Source organism: Motacilla alba, chromosome 18, assembly GCF_015832195.1.
Source record: "Motacilla alba alba isolate MOTALB_02 chromosome 18, Motacilla_alba_V1.0_pri, whole genome shotgun sequence".
Taxonomy (NCBI): Eukaryota; Metazoa; Chordata; class Aves; order Passeriformes; family Motacillidae; genus Motacilla; species Motacilla alba.
Genome location: NC_052033.1, coordinates 3,399,131 through 3,419,189, shown reverse-complemented (window position 1 = coordinate 3,419,189; position 20,059 = coordinate 3,399,131). Strand labels below are relative to the sequence as shown.

The 20,059-nt window shown below is 40.2% G+C and overlaps 1 protein-coding gene across 5 annotated transcripts in view; it reads left to right on the top strand.

Moving 5' to 3' along the window:
• Positions 1-20,059, top strand: part of B3GNTL1 (UDP-GlcNAc:betaGal beta-1,3-N-acetylglucosaminyltransferase like 1) — a 106,060-nt gene that overhangs the window by 59,454 nt on the left and 26,547 nt on the right. For all 5 annotated transcript variants that reach the window (XM_038156790.1, XM_038156788.1, XM_038156791.1 and 2 more), the window contains one exon: positions 16,113-16,208. In XM_038156790.1, the coding sequence (XP_038012718.1) occupies positions 16,113-16,208 (96 nt within the window). The remainder of the gene's footprint in view (positions 1-16,112; positions 16,209-20,059) is intronic.

The following is a 20,059-nucleotide window of genomic DNA, read 5'->3' as shown; positions in this document are numbered from 1 at the left end:
TCTGTTTGGTTGGATTTATTTTGGTATATGCCAAATCTATATTCTGTGTGAGTGCATCCCCTGAGACCTCTTCCTAAGCAGCTACTGTGACCCTTATATCAGACCAGTATCCCAGTGCCTCCAGCCAGGGGAGGGGGGGATTCCAGGCTGGACCTTAACCTTGGAGCAGATTCCATTGAGAGGCAATGTTTATGGGAAGATAAATAGAAACCTTACTCCTCTGTAATTTCTGCTTTCTGTGACACCAAAAAAAAAATGTTAATGGCAAGAAGTAATTTTTGATTAATGATTGAAGTTATTCTCTTCATCTTCCATGTATTGTATGAAATCTGTAAAGGAGATTTTTGATATATTCTAATAGCATCTACAGCTGGGCAAAGAGTGAGAAAATGTATTTACACGTTTCTATTTGATGTAGCCTAATTTAGGAAATTCATCAGTTAAACAGTGTAGATTAAATTGAAAACAAATCCTCATGTTTTAGTCTGTAAGTGCAGACATTTATAAAATAAATTGGTGTATCATGTTACTTTTGTTTTCTTTAAAATGACTTCATGTGAATTAGACTTGAGTGTGGAGTTATGTGTTAGAACATGCTGAAAAGTATTAGCCATACACACAGCATCACCTCCTTTGGGCTGTGTAGATGGGTGAAATTTGGGCTGTTCTGAACTGTTGCTGTGATGGGATAAGCTGATGAAAGCAACAGATTTTTCATGTCATACTCTAGTTTCTTTACCGATGCAAAATTTGGGGGTTTTTTCTACTTAAAGCATCAAAGGAAGCAAAGCTAAGCAATTGCTTTTCTTGCTGTCCCCAGCCTTGTAGATTTTTCAGTCTAATCTACAGTTTTTGTGTCCTGCCCAGAGGCCTTTCACAAGGTGCTTTAATTTCCATCACCTTCCCTCCTGCTCCATTTCCCTCCTTCTCTCTCCTCTTTTTTGCTTCAGTTATCTGTTCCACACTGAAATTTCAATTTGATTTGGTTTTGCTGGATACTGGTCAACAGCTACAATTGTCATCTTGAGGGGATTTTGGCCACCTGCACCTGAGCAGTGTCTGGGCATTTTTGGTATGGGGCATCTGCAGAGGAGGCTGAGGGCATATCCAGCAGAGCTGAATTTTAGTTCTTCTTTTATCTTTGACTTTTTCTTTTGTAATCCTACTTGTGATTATTTTTCTTATCTTCCCAGAGGACACTGATGTTTTACCTTTTCAAACACAAAAAACAAAATTTATGTTCTGTTACCCAGTGATGCTCTTTGATCAGAAGATTGTGTTAACAATTTCTCTTAATTTTCAGACCAGGAAAGAAATGCCCAAGGGTGACATAAATAATCTGTGAGTTTCAAGAGCCTTTCTTTTAAGTGTTTTCTCCGTACAGTACTGAAACTTGTGATCTGTCATCAGAATGTGGATTATTTAATGGAGTTTTTTAGCACAATGTTGTGTCTTTTGCTGAATTTAGGGGGAAGCTATTTACACCTCTTAACTGAGGACAGAATGTGTAGTCATGCTTTTCTTCACTGCCATTAGCTGCCAGCAAAACACCTTCAAATATTTGCAAACACTCAAAACCAGGGCAGCCTCAGAGCATTGCCCTTTGGTTAAGAAGTTTTTTCATGTACAAATCAAGGTGTGCTGGCTCTGGCTGGGCTGCACTTTGCTTTCCTCACTCTTCTGCTCTGATATCTGGGCTGGTTTGGCTACCACACAGTGATTTGGCCAGGGATCCCAAATTTCTGCAGGGCTGGGAGGGGACATGGCCAGGACACCTGACCTTGGCTGAGCCCGGGGATGTTCCTCCAGTGTGGTGGCACCTTCAGTGGTGACTCCCTGAAAGGTGCCTGTGCCCAGCTGGGGCTGGGCTCTTTCTCCAGGAACTGACAGAACCAGAGCACACAGTCTCAAGCTGCACCAAGGGAAATACAGGCTGGATATCAGGAAGAAGTTTTTTCCAGAAAGGGTGATAAAGTTCTGGAATGGCTGCCCGGGGAGGTGGTGCAGTCACCATCCCTGGGTGTGTTTAACAAAGCCTGGATGTGGCACTGGGTGCCAGGGTTGAGTTGAGGTGCTGGGGCTGGGTTGGACTCCATGATCTTGAAGGTCTCTTCCAACCCAGTGATTCAGAGCCAGAGGAAAGAAAGGGGACATTGGTTATTGAGGCATTTGTTCTCCACAGCAGCCTCTCTGTGTACTGAGGCCCCAGGAAGCCGACAAACATTCCCTGCTACTGGGAAATGGAGAATAAATCATCTCTTTTCTATTTTTTTAATTTGCTTCCATGCTCAGCCTTCACTTTTTATTTTTATTAAACTGCCTTTATCTTGACCCATGAGCTTTTCATCTTGTTTTCTCCCCCATCCTGCTGAGGAGGGAGGTGAGAGTGTCTTGGTGGCCACCAGGGTCAGTTTTGCACGAGGGCTGCACAGCCTTGGAGCTGTGGGACATGGGCCAGTGGCTTTCAGGACAATTCCTCCTGTTTATGAAAAGCAGCAGAAATGGCAAAGTAATGCTCTGCTCCAGCTGTTGAAAATGAATTACAGCACAGGCCCACACAGTAGCAGAGGATGCATTTCTACATTTCCACAATTACTGTAAAGCTGTGGGGTCCATTTGCTGTCTGAGGGCTCTTGCAGGAGCTGGGAAAATTTAACTGGATTGGGTGAGACTGGTTTTAAAACTGCATGCTCAGGAATGGCTTCAAAAATACAGCATGAAGGTTTTCATTCTCTCCTGCTTTTGAAAGCCTTGCTTTCTTGGTTTTGTCCAGAGAATGGTTTATTCTGGCTAAATGGAAATATTTAGAACATGAAGGACATTCTTGACAAGATTATGTTTTTTTAAGATGAAATGGATTTGGATTTGACATTCTTTTGCTGTTTGAAATGTTGATGTTTAGAATCGTGGTTGGATTTGTGAAGCAGCTGCAGTGCTGAGAGTGTCCTGAGTTTTCAGCTGGCTAATGAGAAAAGATGTTGAATTGGAAAATACCAACTACTGACCTTATTAGTCTTAGCAATAATAAGTCTGTCTTAGAAAGAAAAGAAAATTAGAAAGAAAAGAAATTATGTCTAGAACAATATAGAATGACAAGGCTATTGTGACAACAGGTGATAAGACAGAAAAAATGAGTGAAACACTAAGCTTGTCAAAAATCTGCATTGTTTGGTTCAATCAAAAAGAACATTGACCCAGACATATTTACCAAAAATGGAAGGAATGAAATATGCTTGAAAAGCAAATTTTTGTATCAATGTTCATCACTGAAAAACTCCATTTGAATTTTAAATGTTGGTTCCCTCTGCTAAAACACTGCAGTGTAAAAGAAACTTGTCTCTCTGTACCCATTCTGCTTTCATAGCACTTCTGATTTATACACAGTTTAATGCAGGAAACATTGAGTTTTTTCTAAACTACCAAAGTTGGAGTAACTTGCAATTTCTGCAAAGTGCCATGATTAGCAAAAACATGGGTTTGGGGGGAAAGCAGGGAGGTTTTTACTTGAATAAGCTGGTTTACATCTCTGATAGCTCTCCTGATAGTGCTCTGTGTAGCTCCAAAGACAAACTAACACCTTAAGGTACAAGTGTTTTTATTTTAACTAGAATTTTGCTGACTAATTCCATAGTATTACAGCTTGTGTTAGTGTACTTCTGCCAGAAATACTTAGATCATGACGCTGATCTCAAAAGTTTCTTTTCCTTTATTTACTTCAATTTGTGTGAAGAGGTGAGAGGTCTCAGGGTGCAGCAGAAATGAGAGAGTCCAGGGGTGGTGGTTGTTGCTCAGCAATATGTTCCTCTGAATGTTTGACTGTTAAGCTGGACAATATTTAAACAGAATTCAAAGCCCAGAACAGCTGTGACAGCAGAGGAAGTTTTGAGTCTTCCCCATTTTTTTCCCGTTTTATTCTTTTTTTTGTTTTCTTGACGATCTTGTTATATTCTTTTCCTTTTTCTTCAAAGGATGTCTGGTTTGTTTTGTGTTACCTGAAGGAAAGTCTCAGGCATTTGACTGTGAGTGACACAAGAGGCAAAGTTCTCCCAGTGCCATCTCATCCATGGTCCCATTGCTGTGGGAGCAGGCACTCAGGGAAGATCAGGGTTAGCCTGTTTTTCAAGAGGCTCATCATTCTTCATCCATTTTTTCCTTAAAAAAAGCTGCTTTTTTCTCCTTCCAAGCTCAAAACAATTTTTTTCTGGGGCAGAATAACACATGTGCATGTGTGCAAAATTGCTGTTCATAAATGTCTCAACCTGGCTAAATATTTGAACATGGTTTGGGATGTCCAGTGGGGCCCAGTGGAATTAACAGGGATGAGCCAAAGGAAAGGATGTGCAGAAATGTATCCAGGCTGAAAGCTTGCAAGTTGGAAACTTTACAACTTGGAAACTGAGAATAAGCCCAGCCTGTCACTGAAATATCCAAAGTAATATGATGAGGCTGAGTAAAACTTGTCCAATCATCTTTTGGTGGTGACACAATAAAAGTGTCTGTTATTTTTTGACCAGGCTTCCCTCAGTGGTGGTCAATCCTCTGAGTGTGTCAGTGTTGAAAAGACATTTGGACAGTGCCCCCAAAACCATGTTTTATCTTGGTCAGCCCTGAAGTGCTCAGGCAGTGGATGATCATTGTGGGTCTGTTCCAGCTGAAGCAGTGTATTTATTCTATTTTGCTCTGTGTGTATAAAATTTTTTAAATTGCAGCTATGCTTTAAAATATTTATAATTCCTAAACCTTCAGGTATGGTCTTGATGTCCAAATGATTTGGGGTTTGGGCAGGCCATTGCAGCAGAAATGTTTCTGTTCTGGGTATGATGACAATGAGTTTTACCCCAGTGATGAATTAATGTTGCTGACTCCCTGATGTGGCTTGGGGGGGCACCTAATGCACCTCCTCCCCTCCCAGAGCCCCTCTGCCTGCCTGCAGGGCATCTTGTAGGTGCAGCAGAGGTCTAGGATGGATCAGATGTACAAACATCCCATCAGCTGTGCCCTGGATGCAGCAATTCCACTGAAGTTGGTGAAGGTAGTCCAGATTCTCCCTGATATAAGTGAAAGAACCATCTCCCACTGAATTAAAACACTGTCCAGCTGCTTGGTAACACTTATTCCCTTTACATTTTGCAGATACTGTGTATAAACCTGGCTTGTGTCTTGCCTGAGTGGCAGCTGGTATAAACACAGCATCGTGGTACAGTATGAAACATGTGAGAAGTTCCCCTTGGAAGTGAAGGGAAGAGGTTATTATAAACAGCCCAATTCACATTCAAGTGCTTGAAGTGTCACACTTGCTGCAGTGCTGAAATCTTGGCACTCAGGCAAGCACCCAAAGTGTGTGGATGGACCATGGAAGTCCTTCCCTCGGTTCCTCTGCTGCTGGGATCTCTGATATCCAAGGGAGGTTCTGATCAGCCTGGAGGGAATTTTATTTCTCACCCCCCTGGCAGCTGTACAGCACAAACAACAGCAAAAATCAGAGCACCATATTCTCTACATCCACCCAAAATTAAGTTTTCTCATGTTTCAACGGAGCAGGAAAACAAATTGAAATTTTGGCTGAGCAGGACAACTTTTCATGTTCCATGAGCATTAAAGTGGCAATGTCTCCTCTTCATTTGCATCAGCAAGAAGGACTTGCCAGGCAGTATTTTGTGTTTTTTTCTGTTTAGGAATGGTGTTGCTGAATTTGGAGGTTTGAGACCAGAGTTGGAATCCCTCCTCTGTGACTAATTCCTCAGTGACCATCCCTACACTGACACAGACAGGCTTTCACAGGCCCAGTGGGTGTCATTTTTCACTGTGTTAGTTGAATTTACAAGTCCTGAAGGTATTAAACCTCTTTAGTTTTATCATCTTTTGTCAGTATTTGGCAGTATTTGAAGTTGTTTTAAGTTTGGTGGGGGTTTTTTGTGTGTGGCTTTGGTTTTTATTATTGTTTTGTTTGTTTGCAGGGTTATTGTGGGTTTGTTTGTTTGTTTTGGGGTTTTGTTGATGGGTTTTTTTCTGGGTTTTTTTTTTGTTGTTGTTTTTTTGGGGTTTTTTTTGAAGATGATGTTTTTGTCATGATATTGCCTGTGTGGCTAAAATGCTTCAGCCAGTTCTGGGAAATCACAGCTTGCTGCTCTTCTCTTGAATTCAGATTAGAAGAGGTGACTTGAAGCTAATGGATATGATGTGAGTAACCATCACAACATAAAATCTGACTTTTATAGATGAATGAGCCTGGTTTTCAAGAGTCTCATCATTTTTCATCAATTTTTTTCCTTTAAAAAAGCTGCTTTTTTCTCCTTCCAAACACAAAAACAATTTTTCTGGGGCAGAATAACACATGTGCATGTGTGCAAAATTGCTGTTCATAAATGTCTCAACCTGGCTAAATATTTGAACATTTGCAGCTAGCCTGCCATACATGCTGCTGATGGAATGGTTTCCTGAATCAGATTAAAAGATTCTTCCTGAGGTTTTGCTGATTTTACAACTTGGACTTCATTACTGCTGTGCACAGATCCTTCTGGTTCTAGGATTTGTTTTTAGGTAGGATCAGCTTGTGAAGTGCAGTTTTGAAAAGGGCAGAGATCCCCATTTCCAAAAAGAGGTTATAATAGATATTTTATAAGGAAAAAGCATTCATTGTTGATACACTGATTTTAATTAATACAAAGCTAAGTTGGGTAGAGCCCTATGGGGAAATCTGATTTCACTCCTTTTGATCTTTTTTTATGCTGACATTGTACTTGAGTTTCAAAGCTGTAGTTGTTTGTCACTGTGATAAACAAGCAGCACACACAAAATTAAAATTCTTGTTTCTACTTTTGGGAGATTTGGGGGAAATTATCTAAATTCTGCGGAGGAATGACAGGGAAATAATTATCATTAAATATTTTTAACCACAGTATTTTTAAGATACGTTGTTATTGTGCTTTTTTGGGTTACACTACCTTTTCTCAGAATTTGTAGTTCACAGACCTGAAACCTCATTTAAATCTTAATCATTTTTAGCAGGATGTGTGAGACAAACAAGGGTGTTTATGTTGAGTGACCCATGGAGCTCTCAAAGATATAAATCACAAGAGCTGCTCAGCAGATCCTTCCCAGCTGCTGCTACAGCCATGTTTCAGTACAGCCAAAACTGCTGCTCTGTTTTCAGATTTTAAATTGCATTAAGTACAATCTGCTTCCTCCACTGATTTTCAGCTTCTTGGCGAATGAAACATCAATATTTTCTTTTCTGATTCCGTTGGTTTCCTTTAGATAGTTCTTAATAGTTTTTCTCTGGTATTATAGCAAGATTAATGCAGATGCCCTTACTATTTATTGATGGTAGAGGCTGAGGGCCATATAGTAAATATCTACTGTCTCTTTGGTGTGAATATTTCTGCAGGACAGGATAAGAAGATGATATTAAAAAAAAAAAAAAGTAAAAAATCTTTTTCATATGTGTAGCACAATTGGATTCCTCTTAATTCTTTGATCATTTTAGCTGCACTTTGCTTATTGTCAGATTCATATTGTGTATTAAAGCACTTTTTTGGAGATGATTTCTTAAAAATTTAGTTTAATCTTAGAGGAGAAAATAATTCCATTGGTTTGAGGATAATGATAACAGTCTGATTATAGGAATGTACAGCTCCATGAGGCTCAGGCAGGCCCTTCAGAGGTGAGCTGCTGAATTTAGAAGCCCTCTGGAGCTCCTCTGTATTCATTAGAGATGCTGCCAGAGACCCTGCAGGGTTCAGCTGCCCCATGGCAGAAATTCTCCCTTGTGGAGAGGGCTGCTTGCTTTTTAACTCCACCCTGGGCTGAACCTGGGTCCTAATCCTCATTATTGTTGATTTTAGGTTGTCCCAGTGCAGTGGGACAACAAAAAATCAACAGTTATCAGTGTGCCTTGATATCTCACACCAACCTCTGCTTGGAAGATCTGAAGCTGTTAATTACCTTCTTTCTTATCCCTGAATTCTTTAAAAATATTTAAAAATAAAAATAACAAGAATATTTAACATGCTGGTTAGATGAAATGACTGTCTGAGCAGTAACTGCTCCAAAGCAGGGGTGGGAAATGCCAAGTTCAGGCAGAGTTTCAGAATTTTAGGAATGAAAATGTAGGAATTTGAGGAATGAATTTTAGGTGATGCACACCCAGAGGTACAGTGTGACTTCAGGCTGCCCATGCTGTGAGAGTTTGGAGTTCCACTCAGTCACAAATTAATGACACGTTGTTCGTGTTTCTGGCTGGGGAGCAAGGGAAGAACCTACAAAATCAAATCCCACATCTAAAGCCATCAGCAAATTCTTAGGGAGGCTGAACCAGGAGACTGCAGAGAGGAGGGAAAGCTTTGTAGTGCTCTCAGCTCTGCTTTGTCTCGGGCTTGCACAGATTGATGGGCACTTCATTTCTGTCTCTGCAGATGCTCCGGGTTGGTTGAGGTCTTTCCAGCTGTGTCTCTGAAAAACAAATTCTTGTAAGAGACCACTGGCTTCTGGATGAATGTATTGGGACCCTTTCATGATCAAAATTGTGTGTGTGTGTGTGTAAAAGCTGTGGCTGAGGTGATGGGGTTTTTTACTCTCAGTATGGATCTGTTTCATTGTGAGATTGAAGATTAGAGACAGTGTGCAGAAAGGTAAGATCTAAAACGAGAGAAAAATCTAATCTAAGCTAATATCTTAAATGAGAGAAAGCTGAGATCTTAAATTTCCCCCCTGTAAAATCTGCTGTTACAGTTTCTGCACTAGCAGTGACATTTATTTTTCTAAAATACATTTTTATTTTCTGTCTTTGCCTTGTTCTCCCATTCACAGTTTTGAAGGGTTGCAGAACTCAATTCAAACACTCTCAAGGCACTGGAATGCATTTGGTGCTTTGATACTCCCCAAAGACTTGCAATATGATGGAAGACATGAGGGAGAGATTTAGGCTAAAGTTTGCTTTGATTTCCTAAAGAAAACATTCTACTATCGCAGCTGTTAATCAGATAATCAGAATCTGTAGTTTAAGATCTGATCTAAATTTTCTCTCTTGCCTCCTCTAAAGGGTAAAAGTCTACAGGGGAGAAAAAAGCCACAAAATAAATATAATTTATATTGGAATAAATACAGCGAGTTTGCATGAATATTTAATATTTCTCCTGGGTCTTTTGCATGTACATTAGCACACAGCTGAACTTCTCAAATTCAAAAGTGATCTCCTTCCCTGCAGTTTGATGCTTGTTTATAAGGTGCTTGTATTTCTTTCATTTAACTGAAGGTCATGTGTCCGCCACTTCCAAGTTGCATAAAACTTTTATAGCATGAGCTTTTATTTGAAAAAGAGAATCAGTGAGCATTAGTATGAAGGATTTGTTACACTCTCAGATAACCCTGAACACTCAGAAGTATTTCATGTTGCTCTCTCCAAATACCTGCATTTTAAAATTTGCTGAAGCTGAGATTTGCCAGGAGGTTTACTCACATTTCAGCTGAACATTAATTCTGGGAGCTGGTATGTAGAAAAGTTTCACGTGTTGAGTTTTATGGGAATTTCGTTTTCCTCTTTGCCAGCACATTTGAGGGAAGTTTATTAATTGTGGACAAGCATTCATGCACTTTAAGAGCAGAACAGTTGTATTTTTTAGCTACACACCATGCAGGGAGATACTTCTGATGTCTGTATTGTCATCTGTTAAATGCTGTCTAATAAGTCACAAATATGAAATAGATATTTTCTTCTTGTGAAAATTCTAAATGGCATGTCCACAAGTCAAATGGAAAGGTAATTTTTGGACTTATTTTGCATGATCATTGGTCAGTGTTGTTTCTTAGCAGATCTCTTGTTTGTTCTAATCACAATTTAGGACCTGCCAATATGACTTTCAGCAGATTTTCTTTCTTTTGTAGTAAAACCTCAGCACAAACAGCGAGCCAAGAAGACAAACCCTTGGTGCAGAATGCTTTCTTTTAGTGGATGAAGTCATTCTCCCATTATAAATACTTGACTCTTTAAATACTGGAAAATCTCCAAGAATCAGAGAAACTTTTTTTAGTAGCCTACAGACCCCCCCCCAAAAAAAAAGCTGTAAGACATGCTAAAATCATACAGGCTGTTTCCTCTGCATGCCACTATTGTTTTGGCTTCAGCAGTAGGTTAATTCATCGTCATTAGCAGGGAAAAGCTCTAAAAACGTCCAGAAGAATGGTGCTTGCTCTCGGGCATTCAGCTACAAAGCAGAGATATTCAGCACTATGCTCGGCCCTCAATTATCCCACACAATGGGGCTGGCAGGAGCTGCCTCCCAAACAGCAAAGCCAATTCAATCCATAGGAATTGGACTAGAAACCCAAAGTTAATCTATTTGCTGGTAGCAAGTTTGTAAACAGTTTTGCTTCCAGCAGCAAATTTTAAGGAAATCGAATAACCTAGGCGAAGAGCAGCCTGTCATATGCAGTCTTTACCCAGCTTTTCATTCTTTGGGGGCTCTGCTGCAGCCAGAGGTGTCAGGAGGAGGTGATGCCCTGCTGATACACACCCTGTTTTCATTCCAGGTGGTGGTTTCACTGCACAGACTTGCTATGAAAATTTTATTCCACGTAGGGAACGCTGTTTGTAAGAAACTGATATTTTGGTATAATGCTTGCATAGGTGTAAAGAGGACTATTGTGCTTTCTGAAAGGGAACAGCCTGGTGAAAAGCACTGGAAGTGCAATAAACTGTGAGGAACCAGGGAGGTTGTTCCAGCAAAATTCAGCTTTTCTCTCCCAGCTTTCCTCCCATTGCTGTGCCCTTTGCATTCAGAGAAAGCATCATCTCACAGCTCCTCTCACTGTTGGTGTTTCCTGCAAACTGTGAGACATCCCAGCCTTCATTCAGGCTTCAAATCCAGAGGAAATCACAGGGAGCTGTAGGACATAAATTTTCCAGGAGCAGGAATACCTTCTTGGAGGTGCTGAATGTTCTCTGCTTTCACTGGCATTAGCAGCTCTCAGGACTCTCTTACTCTTTTTGATTAGTTTTGTTGCTTAGTAGAGTTTGGGTTTGAAGCTTAAATACCACTGATTTTCAGTCAGGCCTGCCCCAGAATTATTGTGTATACACCAACTTCTCTGCACAGGGAGACGAGGTATGGTTTATTTCAATAATCTCATTTTTGCTGTGCTGGATTCCAGCTTCCTTAGAGAAGAATTTTCAGCTGCTCTCAGAGCTTGCAGTGATGAGGTGTCACAGGCAGTTATTTGTACAGCCCAGGAAAGGGTACAGCAGTTCAGGACAATGTAAACCAGCATGGAATCCATTCCACACTGGCTGCTGGGGCTCCTAAAAGCTTCATAAAGCTCACTGTAGTTATTTTCTTTTGAAAAATCTTCTTTGCCCATACTTTTTTTTGAAGTAGGAAGAGTCTTTTTTTCTCTTCCCTACCCTCTTCTCTCACACTAACACACACCGACCTGATTCTGGATGTAAACCTGGTACACCTCAGTAATTCACCTGGTACATTCATTGCTGAATTAATGCACAGGTATCTTGATATCACTGCTTCAGGGTCAGGAGTGATGCCCTTCAGTCTGTGCTCTGCTTACAGAATCACCGAGGCCCTCCTCATGGAATTTGTTTTTTCTTTTTCACCTAACATGTCAATGCATGCCCCTGGATATTAAAAAGCTTCATTTGTCTCAACAGAGAGGATTGTGTCCGATCCTTGATTTGTGTGGATATAATTTTGAAAAATGCTGTAGCATAAGTAGAATTAAACGTGTGGTGTGTTTTGGGGAATTACCTCCTTGCTTTGGAAAGCAGTCTGGGCCTGTGATCAAATGAAATCTGCTGCCTGGTTTCCCCTGTGTGTCCTGCATGGCACCGTGATCTCTGATGGGATAAGGTTGTTTCACCATCTGTGTATTTGCTTTTATCACTGCTGTTAGACTTTGATTTGCTGCTTCAGGAAGGAGAACTTTCCTTGAGAAGTTACTGTAAACACACAAATGCCTTTCCCTGTGCTGGAACTGGAGTTTTGCCCTGAATGCTGGCATGACCTGCACTGAGCATCAGTGGGAACCAGAGTTCCATGTGCTGCTGACAGCTTTGAAACACAACAATGAAAGTCACTTTATCAGCTCTTTGTGTTCTTTAGATTTATTTTCAGAGAATCTGTGTAACAGTTGGATGTAACTCAATAGCCAAACAGTGAACAGGAACAAACCAGTTTCAATTACTTGCTACTTGATCCTTGGAATAAACCCAGCTAGTTATAAAAGTTCTAAATAATTTAGTAAATAAGATGCTGAAATAGGAATTTGTGCCCATCATCTGGAGATGGATTCCAGTTAGGTTATGACAACAGGAATTCAAAACCTGAACAGATTTATACCTTCATCTTCTGGTTTTTAACATGAAATATTCAAGATTTATATTTTTTTGCAGCAGTGTTCTGTAATTAATAACAAGTATTGTTAATAAGCATTAATCTTTCAATCCAGCTGTGTGTGAAAGGTTCACAGGTGCAACCTGCTCTCAGAATACTGAATTAATTCCTCAAGGAGCTCTGGAAACCCACTGGTGTTCCAAGGTGACACGAGACATTTGTTAAGCACAGTTGGAGGATGTTTCCAAGAAAACTAAACATAGTTCACGGCACCATCATTCAAATTCTGCTTTTGACTGATTGTCAAGTTAAGATTAGCATGTCTTTTTTGCTTCTCTCGTTCCAGTCCATGCAATCTAAAAGATTTATGGATAAAATCTGGAGTGTCAGTCTCACAAAGTGAGAAGTTGCAGTTTTTATCACAGAATAAGGCCATTTGACCATTTTTTAACACCTTGGCAAGACTTTATGACAAGAATAGACAAAAAAGAAATACAGAGGAAACTTTCCCATCAGACTAAACCGAGGTGAAATACAGAATTTCCAAAGTGCAGAAGGTTGAGGGTTTTTTTTTTTTTTTTTCTCTTGAAGATAAAATTTCAAAAGCTCTGGAAGGTGGTTTTCAGAAGTTTGGCAGATGCCTCAGTGTTTCAGAGCAGTTGTTAGTGTTTTTCCTGGCCAGTTCTCCTCCCATCAGAGTGGGTATTCAGAGGATGCAGTTTTATGTTTCAGCTGGACTCATGAACTGTGGGCAGTGACCAAAAAGGGAGGGCTTGTTTTCCTCTCCAAAGCTTTTCCTTCCCTCTCCAGTGTGTCAGTGGTATTGCTGCTCTGACCCCACAGTGAACTGACTCAGAGAACTAAGGCTGTAGAAAACTAACCCTAGAAACAAGGAAAAGAATGGCTTTTTACTGATGTAGTGCTCTGATCCATCCTGGGGTCAGGAGAGTGCCAGTGCTGTGTGCTGTGACTGGGGTGTGCAGCCAGAGGCAGGATGAGTGGGAGAGCTCTTCATTAGTGTAAATGTAGATTTCTAGCAGTTTTATCAGGTTGAAGATTATTTCTGGATTATCTCTACTGCTGCTGATGAGAAGGGTTTTGTTCTCTCTGCTTGGTGCCCTGTTTTCCTGCAGCCTCCTGGGTGGCAGCACTGCTGATTTATGGTTTGTGGGATCAGGAGATTCAGCTGAAGACCAAGCTAACAACAACAACAAAGAGAATTTCAGCTTCACAGAAGTTATTCTTACATAGCCAGGCACAAAGTAGTGTGAATTTGTCCTTTGTGACAGCAGCACAAATAAATTTCCTAAAGCCAGTTTAGGTGTGGCACTGTAAGTATTCATGTAGGAAAAGTTTATTTGCCAATTCATTGACTCTGAGCTGCTGGGCTGTGCAGGTTTAAAGACCTTCTTGAAGGATAAGATCCTGAAATCATGAGTGGCATCATCAGTCTCTGTCTTGCCCATGTGATTCTCCTCTGGTGTCTCTGCTGAGATGGACAGTGAGCCACAGAACACTGCTGGATTTAGGAGAGGCATCAGTGTATGCAGTGTGTGATGGTCTGCTGTAAAATCATCATCTGTGTTAGCACTGGTGCCTTTTGGATGTTTTCTCTTCAATTTTTCATAATAACAATAATAATAATAAAAAAATAAAATAATGATTTTTATTATAAAATAAGATAAAGTCATAATATAGCTAATATAATTATAATAAAAATTAATATAATTAGTATTTATTAAAGAGAAGTATAATAAAATAATTTAATAAGGTATTTACTATAATTATTATAAAATAATAATAATTATTTATTGTTATGAAATAATCTGTTCTCTCTGGTTTCACTGAAGTGTCTGTGTCAGTGGAACACGTTATCTGGGATGTTTGGGAGGGATGCTCTTGGCACGTGAGCACAGCGGATTGCTTGGAGCTCCAGCTCTGAGGTGAAGAGCATTCCTGATCCCTGAGGGACCTGGCAGTTCTGAGGAAATGCCATCCTGGCCTCTCCAGACACATTTCACAAGTACCCATGGGCTCAAGACTTTCTTTTGAAGTTTTTGTTTCTTTCAGAAATGAGATTCAATGCAATGCCCTCTGGCCTGGCTTTTCTCCCTGCTGCTGTTTTCTTTTGGGATTACTCTTTGGTCATTGTTTGGTTCAGGCCATACTCAATTGCCCTTGTAATTAATGTGGAGCTAATAACCATGTAGTCAGTAATCGGGCTGCTCTGCTTTTCTGGGGTAGTTTTGACTCTTTCAGCTCCCACTGACTCTTGGGGGGAGATTTTTACATGGAACACCTCTGAACTGGAGTTTTTCAGCTCTGGGCAAGCTGCTGATGAGTTAAGACATTAGGTGATTGGGTTGTTCTGAATATGAGTGCCCAGAATTGAAGTGTCTGGATGAAAATGAGTGACCCTGAGATCCCTTTAGGGACAGTGGAGTTCTGTCATTGTGCTCCTGGAGCTGCCATGCTGCGTGCTTCACCTGAAGCTTGGGCAGATGCCTGTAAGAAAAATGGAAGTAGATCATCTGTCAAATTTTGATTGGATTTCTGATTGAATTAATTTGGACAATTGATTTAAGTGTCTTTATTTGGTTTAAAGTCCATGATTATCTGTGGAAATGGAAGTGGCCAGACATAAGAGTTTGTGGAGCTGCCTCAGGCTGACATCAGGAGGAGCACCTTTAAAATGTAGATGCTGAGATGCATGTGACAAATGTGCACTCTTAGTTTAGGAGCTCCACATGTCCAGGAACATTAATATTGCCACTGTAACTTGCTATGAAATTGTCAGCTTACAGGATCAGCACTGTCATTTGACTGGCAGCAGTTGTGAAGTTGGTTTTTTCTTCATGCCCCGGGGTGTGCTCTGCAGTTCCTGTGTCTCTGCTGGAAGCAGGCACAAGCTCCTGCCTTCACTTTGCACCTTGTGTTTGACAAGTTCAGTCTCCTCTTTGCCTGGATACTTATCTTGTGCAAAAAGAAAGAACCAGTTTGCCTCCTGTCATCCACATTCTGGCTTATTTCACAGTTATATTTGCAACAAGTTTGTTTAAAGCTTCAAAGACCCATTTGTACAGTTCTTGGCTGTCACAAATGAAGAGATGAACTCAATAGTTGCTCCCTTTTCTCTACTTAAAGCTCTTCTTTGCCAAAAACCTTTAATTGTAGGTACCCCTGGGTAGCAAATCCACAGTACTCAGGTAATGTTTAAAACAAATTGCATTTTACTCCTCCAAGCTTGATTAGGATTTAAGTGTCTTTGGCAGAAATAAAAGATCAGTGAGAGTTCATACTTAATATACGTATAAGGAATATAAAATGGAAAAAGAATCAATGCTCAGGAATTGTAGGGTTCAGTTTAAGAACTTGAACTTTCCATGATTCTTCTCAATTATTTCATTTCCATATTAACATCATCATTATTGATAAAGTGCCAGCTCCAGGGTAATACTCTAAATTTGGAAAAATGTTTGAAGTACTCTGCCCGTGTTGCAGCTTGGGGGAGAAGAGAAGGTCATGGAATATGAAGCAGGAACCAGACTCACCTTTTGGGCTGTGGCACCTGGGAGATTCTGGTACACACTGCACTTCCAACACTTAAAACCTGCTAAATTTCCAGCACTGGCTCTTCTCAGTGCTTGAAATTGCTGAAGGTTAGGCAGAGGCATAATTTCAGGTGAATGTGTGAGGTCTGCTTCATTCCTCAGCAGCTGCTGGCTTTGACATTTTGTTCACTGAATTTTTACCCCTCTTTTTTTTCTCTAGGTGTTCACCTCCCATGGGCCTACTGTGATCATGCCAACCTGGTTCTGCTCTCGAGAATGGTTTTTTCATGTGGGAAGATTTGATGAGGGTGGAAAGGTGAGCAATGCAGGTGATCTGTAGTCCAGGAGAAATCCCTTTGTTTAACAGCCTCTACCTGTTATTAAGGAATTATAGGGAAGGGGTGTAGATAAAAGCTGAGCCCTAAAAGCACCTGGGTCATACAATTTTAAAAAAAACCAGTCTCCAACCAACTGAAGTTGTTTGGGAATAACCCTGGTGATGGAAGGACCTACCTGAGGTTGACATTGTAACACATCTATTGGATGTGTCAGCAAACCTGGAAAAATTAAAGGTTTCAGGCATCCAAGCTCCTCTTTGTCCCTGGAATAGATGCTAAAAACAGGTGAGCCCTCAGTTGTGTTATGAGCAGGGTGAGGTGGGTTGCTGAAAGGAGATGGGAGGGAAGAAAGGTGCAGAATGGCAGAGGGATAAAAGTACCTTCACCCAAGGGGGAAGATTTATATCCCTGAGAGGAGAAAAGAAGGGCCATAAAATGATTACCACAAAAACTCATTTATCCACCTGTCCTCTTGTCACTCTTAGTTCTTGTGCTTGTCCTTGGAAGATTTTAAGTAGCTTCTCCTCAAGGATCAGGGCTGAGAGGTTACAAATTCAATACCTGTGTTCTCAGAAGTGGTTTTTCCCTGACAGTTAGGTGGTTTTTGTCTTTATGAATTTCCTGTATGAGTTCAATTTGATTGCTTTAAGCTCATCAGTGTGTTTATGGAATAAAATCCATGGGTGTCTGTTAGCAGTATTTATTGTGATAGTTGAAATATGTTGGCAAATAGATCCAATTTAAACACATTTGGATCCATTTTGTGTGGTTTGGTTCTGAGAGGTTTTGCTTCCAGTGGTTTTGGTGAGATTTTAGGGCTAAAATGGGTGGTTCTGATTTTTTTTTTTAAGCTTTCATTATTAGCACTCTAAAACAAATCTGCTAAGGCTATTTCCTATTTAATTATTTGAACTGCAACAGATGATGATTATTTTTATAGCTTTAAATGAAGCCCTTCAGTGCCATGTAGTGTGTGTATATATATATATATATATACATGTGTGTGTATGCATGAGGATATACAAATATTATTCTTTGGGCTGCCAAAAAATTATAATTATAAGGAGACAGCAGACAGAGAACTGAATTGTTTAGAGCAGTGAAAAGATTTGCCCTTAATTACATGGTGGGTGAGTGGAAGAGCTGGGAATGGTGCCTGGCTCCCAATACAATCGACATTTGCTGACCCATGCTCTTTATTTCTTTTTTATTATTATTTCTTATCGTTGTATTTTCACTCTCTGAAGGATGTTTGACTTCTTGAGAGTTGTTGGTAAGCTCCAGAAAGAAAGCAAGCAAGTTAAAGCAGCAGCAACAATAGAACAGCAAGCCTAATGATAAAGTTCAAGAGGTTAAGTTAAATAGACTATTGTTCTGTGCTTTTTGCTTTTCATTTTGGCTTTTTTTCCTCCTTGTTTTGTTTTTATGAGTTGGGTTTTTTTCTGTTTTGCTCTCTCTGTGTAATTGTGTAGGAACTATGCCACTGGTTATTCAGCTGCAGTACACTGACAATCTTAATCCTGATGATTTTTCAGCCACAATGCATGAGATGTCCTTCTAGTTTGAAGAATTACCAGTGATAAGTTGAACTTATTGTTTGTCCCTCTTGTGAGGTGTCCAACACGTCCAAGCTCAGACTCTGCTGATGCAGAGGACCTTCAGAAGAATACCCTATGAACAGGACAGATCTGAACAAAGCAGTGAAGTCAAACCTTTGTCTTCTGTGGGTTTAGGGGACACAAAATCAAGCCTTAAATCTTGAGCATTTAGTGTTCCAAAGTATTTAGCATTGCTCTAACTCGTTCATTTTCATTTTAAAAGAATTCCTTTAAGGCAAAGGAAGTTTTTCTGTGTGTCAGCAGAGCTGAGAATACTCTGAAGGGTTTCATCCCTGTAAGTTCTGACCTGTGCCAGAATTTGCATTAATCTGATCACTTCCATCTCCATTTTTGAGTTAGTGTTTATTTATGAGACTTGCCAGTGTCACATTGCTGGAAGTAAACACACAACAGGCCAACAAATCTCCATGTTTTGGCCTTCTCCATTTGCTGAACTGTTTCTTGCCAAAAAGCTGCATTTCTCATTTGAAATTAAATCCAAACACCTGTTCTTAGTATTTCAGTGCTTAGGAAAGAATGGAGGGTAATTCTTCCATGGGAGAAATTGTGATTTGATGTTGATGGTCACAGAGTGGGTGGGGTGATCAAACACAAATAGATGTGCTATGGTGTAATCCTTTTTTTATTCCAGGTAGATAATGTGTGTCTCTCTCCAGTCATCCAGGCTTTAGGTGAAACAGGTTTTTTCCTTTTTTTTTTAATGAAGTTCTTTCTGATCAAGAACTGCAGTTGTTGGAAGTGTATTCCTTTTAGGTCCAAACAAAATAACAACTTCATAAATGGTCTCTAAGAACCCGACAGGTTTGGTTTATATGTTAAATAACTGAAATGGTAGAGGTTTTGTTTATCCAATCTCTGATTAATGATAATTAAAGTAGGAGTACTGAAAAGATTTTAGCAAGCTCTGATGGTGTTCTGAGACTGAGATAATGCAGTGGAAGTGGTCACAAGCCTATAAAGTAACATTTCAAATAATATCCCCTGCTGGAAGAAGAGTCACATGATGAACCATACTTTTGACTTAGTTTTTTTTGGGAAACTAAAAGAAATTAATCTTTTAAGCAATTTTGGATAAAGAGTGCAGTACTTCCTTATTGAAAAAAAGCAACAGCACTTCCTAAACCCTTCAGAACTCCCATTTGACACTTGGTGTCTGACATTACCACGGGTGGCTTTGCTGCTGGAGTTTTTGGTGTCTCCTAATAAGTAGCACCATTGTTAAAAAGTAATAACCATGTCCAAGAGCTTCACAAAAAATTGTGCCGAGGAGAAAAATGCCCGTGTTCTGGTCTAATGTGAAAAGCAGATTTTGAAGCTGTGTCACCTGTTAGAGTGGGGAACTCCCCAGTCGTGTGCCGTGGAAGATGAGGCGCCTGTTATTAGTGAAGAAAAGTTATTTTTTCACGTGTCTGACAGAAATGCTGAGTACAAGCAGAGCTGTACAAATGAGCATTGCTACCCTGCAGGCTCCACTGCATGCAAGGGTGGAAAATTGCAGTCTTGGCTCTCTCCAGGCAGAATTACTCTCCACATCACAACTGTTACGTGCCAAACTTGTCTCTTTCTCTAGAATTTTACCACAACTTGGTTCCAAATTTCCTGTCACCCCTGTGTTTATCCTTCCTTTTTAAGTGTATGAAAACTGAAAATGGAGTGACAGCCTTAAAGTTCTGAGCTAATCTCAAAGTGTAAACAGGGGGAAATAATTCTTAATGAGCCCCAGATGGAATCCTGCATTGTAAAGCACCAGCCTTTCTGAATACAAACTGAGCCTCTGAACAAAGTGTCTGGAGCTCAGTTTCATTCTGGTTTTGTGATAAAAGGTCACAAAAAACACGAACTGAGGAGGTGTCAAAATATCCTTTTGAGCACAGGAGGCTGTAGGCCGTGTGGAAAGCCGTGAGGTAAATGTAGCTGTTAGGCACTCACTGATGCAATTTTCCATGTTTCCCTGCCAGAGCACACAAATGTCATTCCATTCAGAAAGGCAAGTGGTTGTAATAATGCCTGAGAGGTAAAAGGCCAAGTAGGAATTTGGGTTTTTGGAACGTGAATTAAAATACTGTCAGTCTATCAAATAACCTACCAAGATGCTGTGGGGGAAATTGGGATAAAATACAGGCACTGCTGGGGGTTTTTTTGTTTGGTTTTGGCTTGATATAGTTAAGGCTGAACAGAGATCAATATTTGATCTAAAAAGCAGAGAAAAA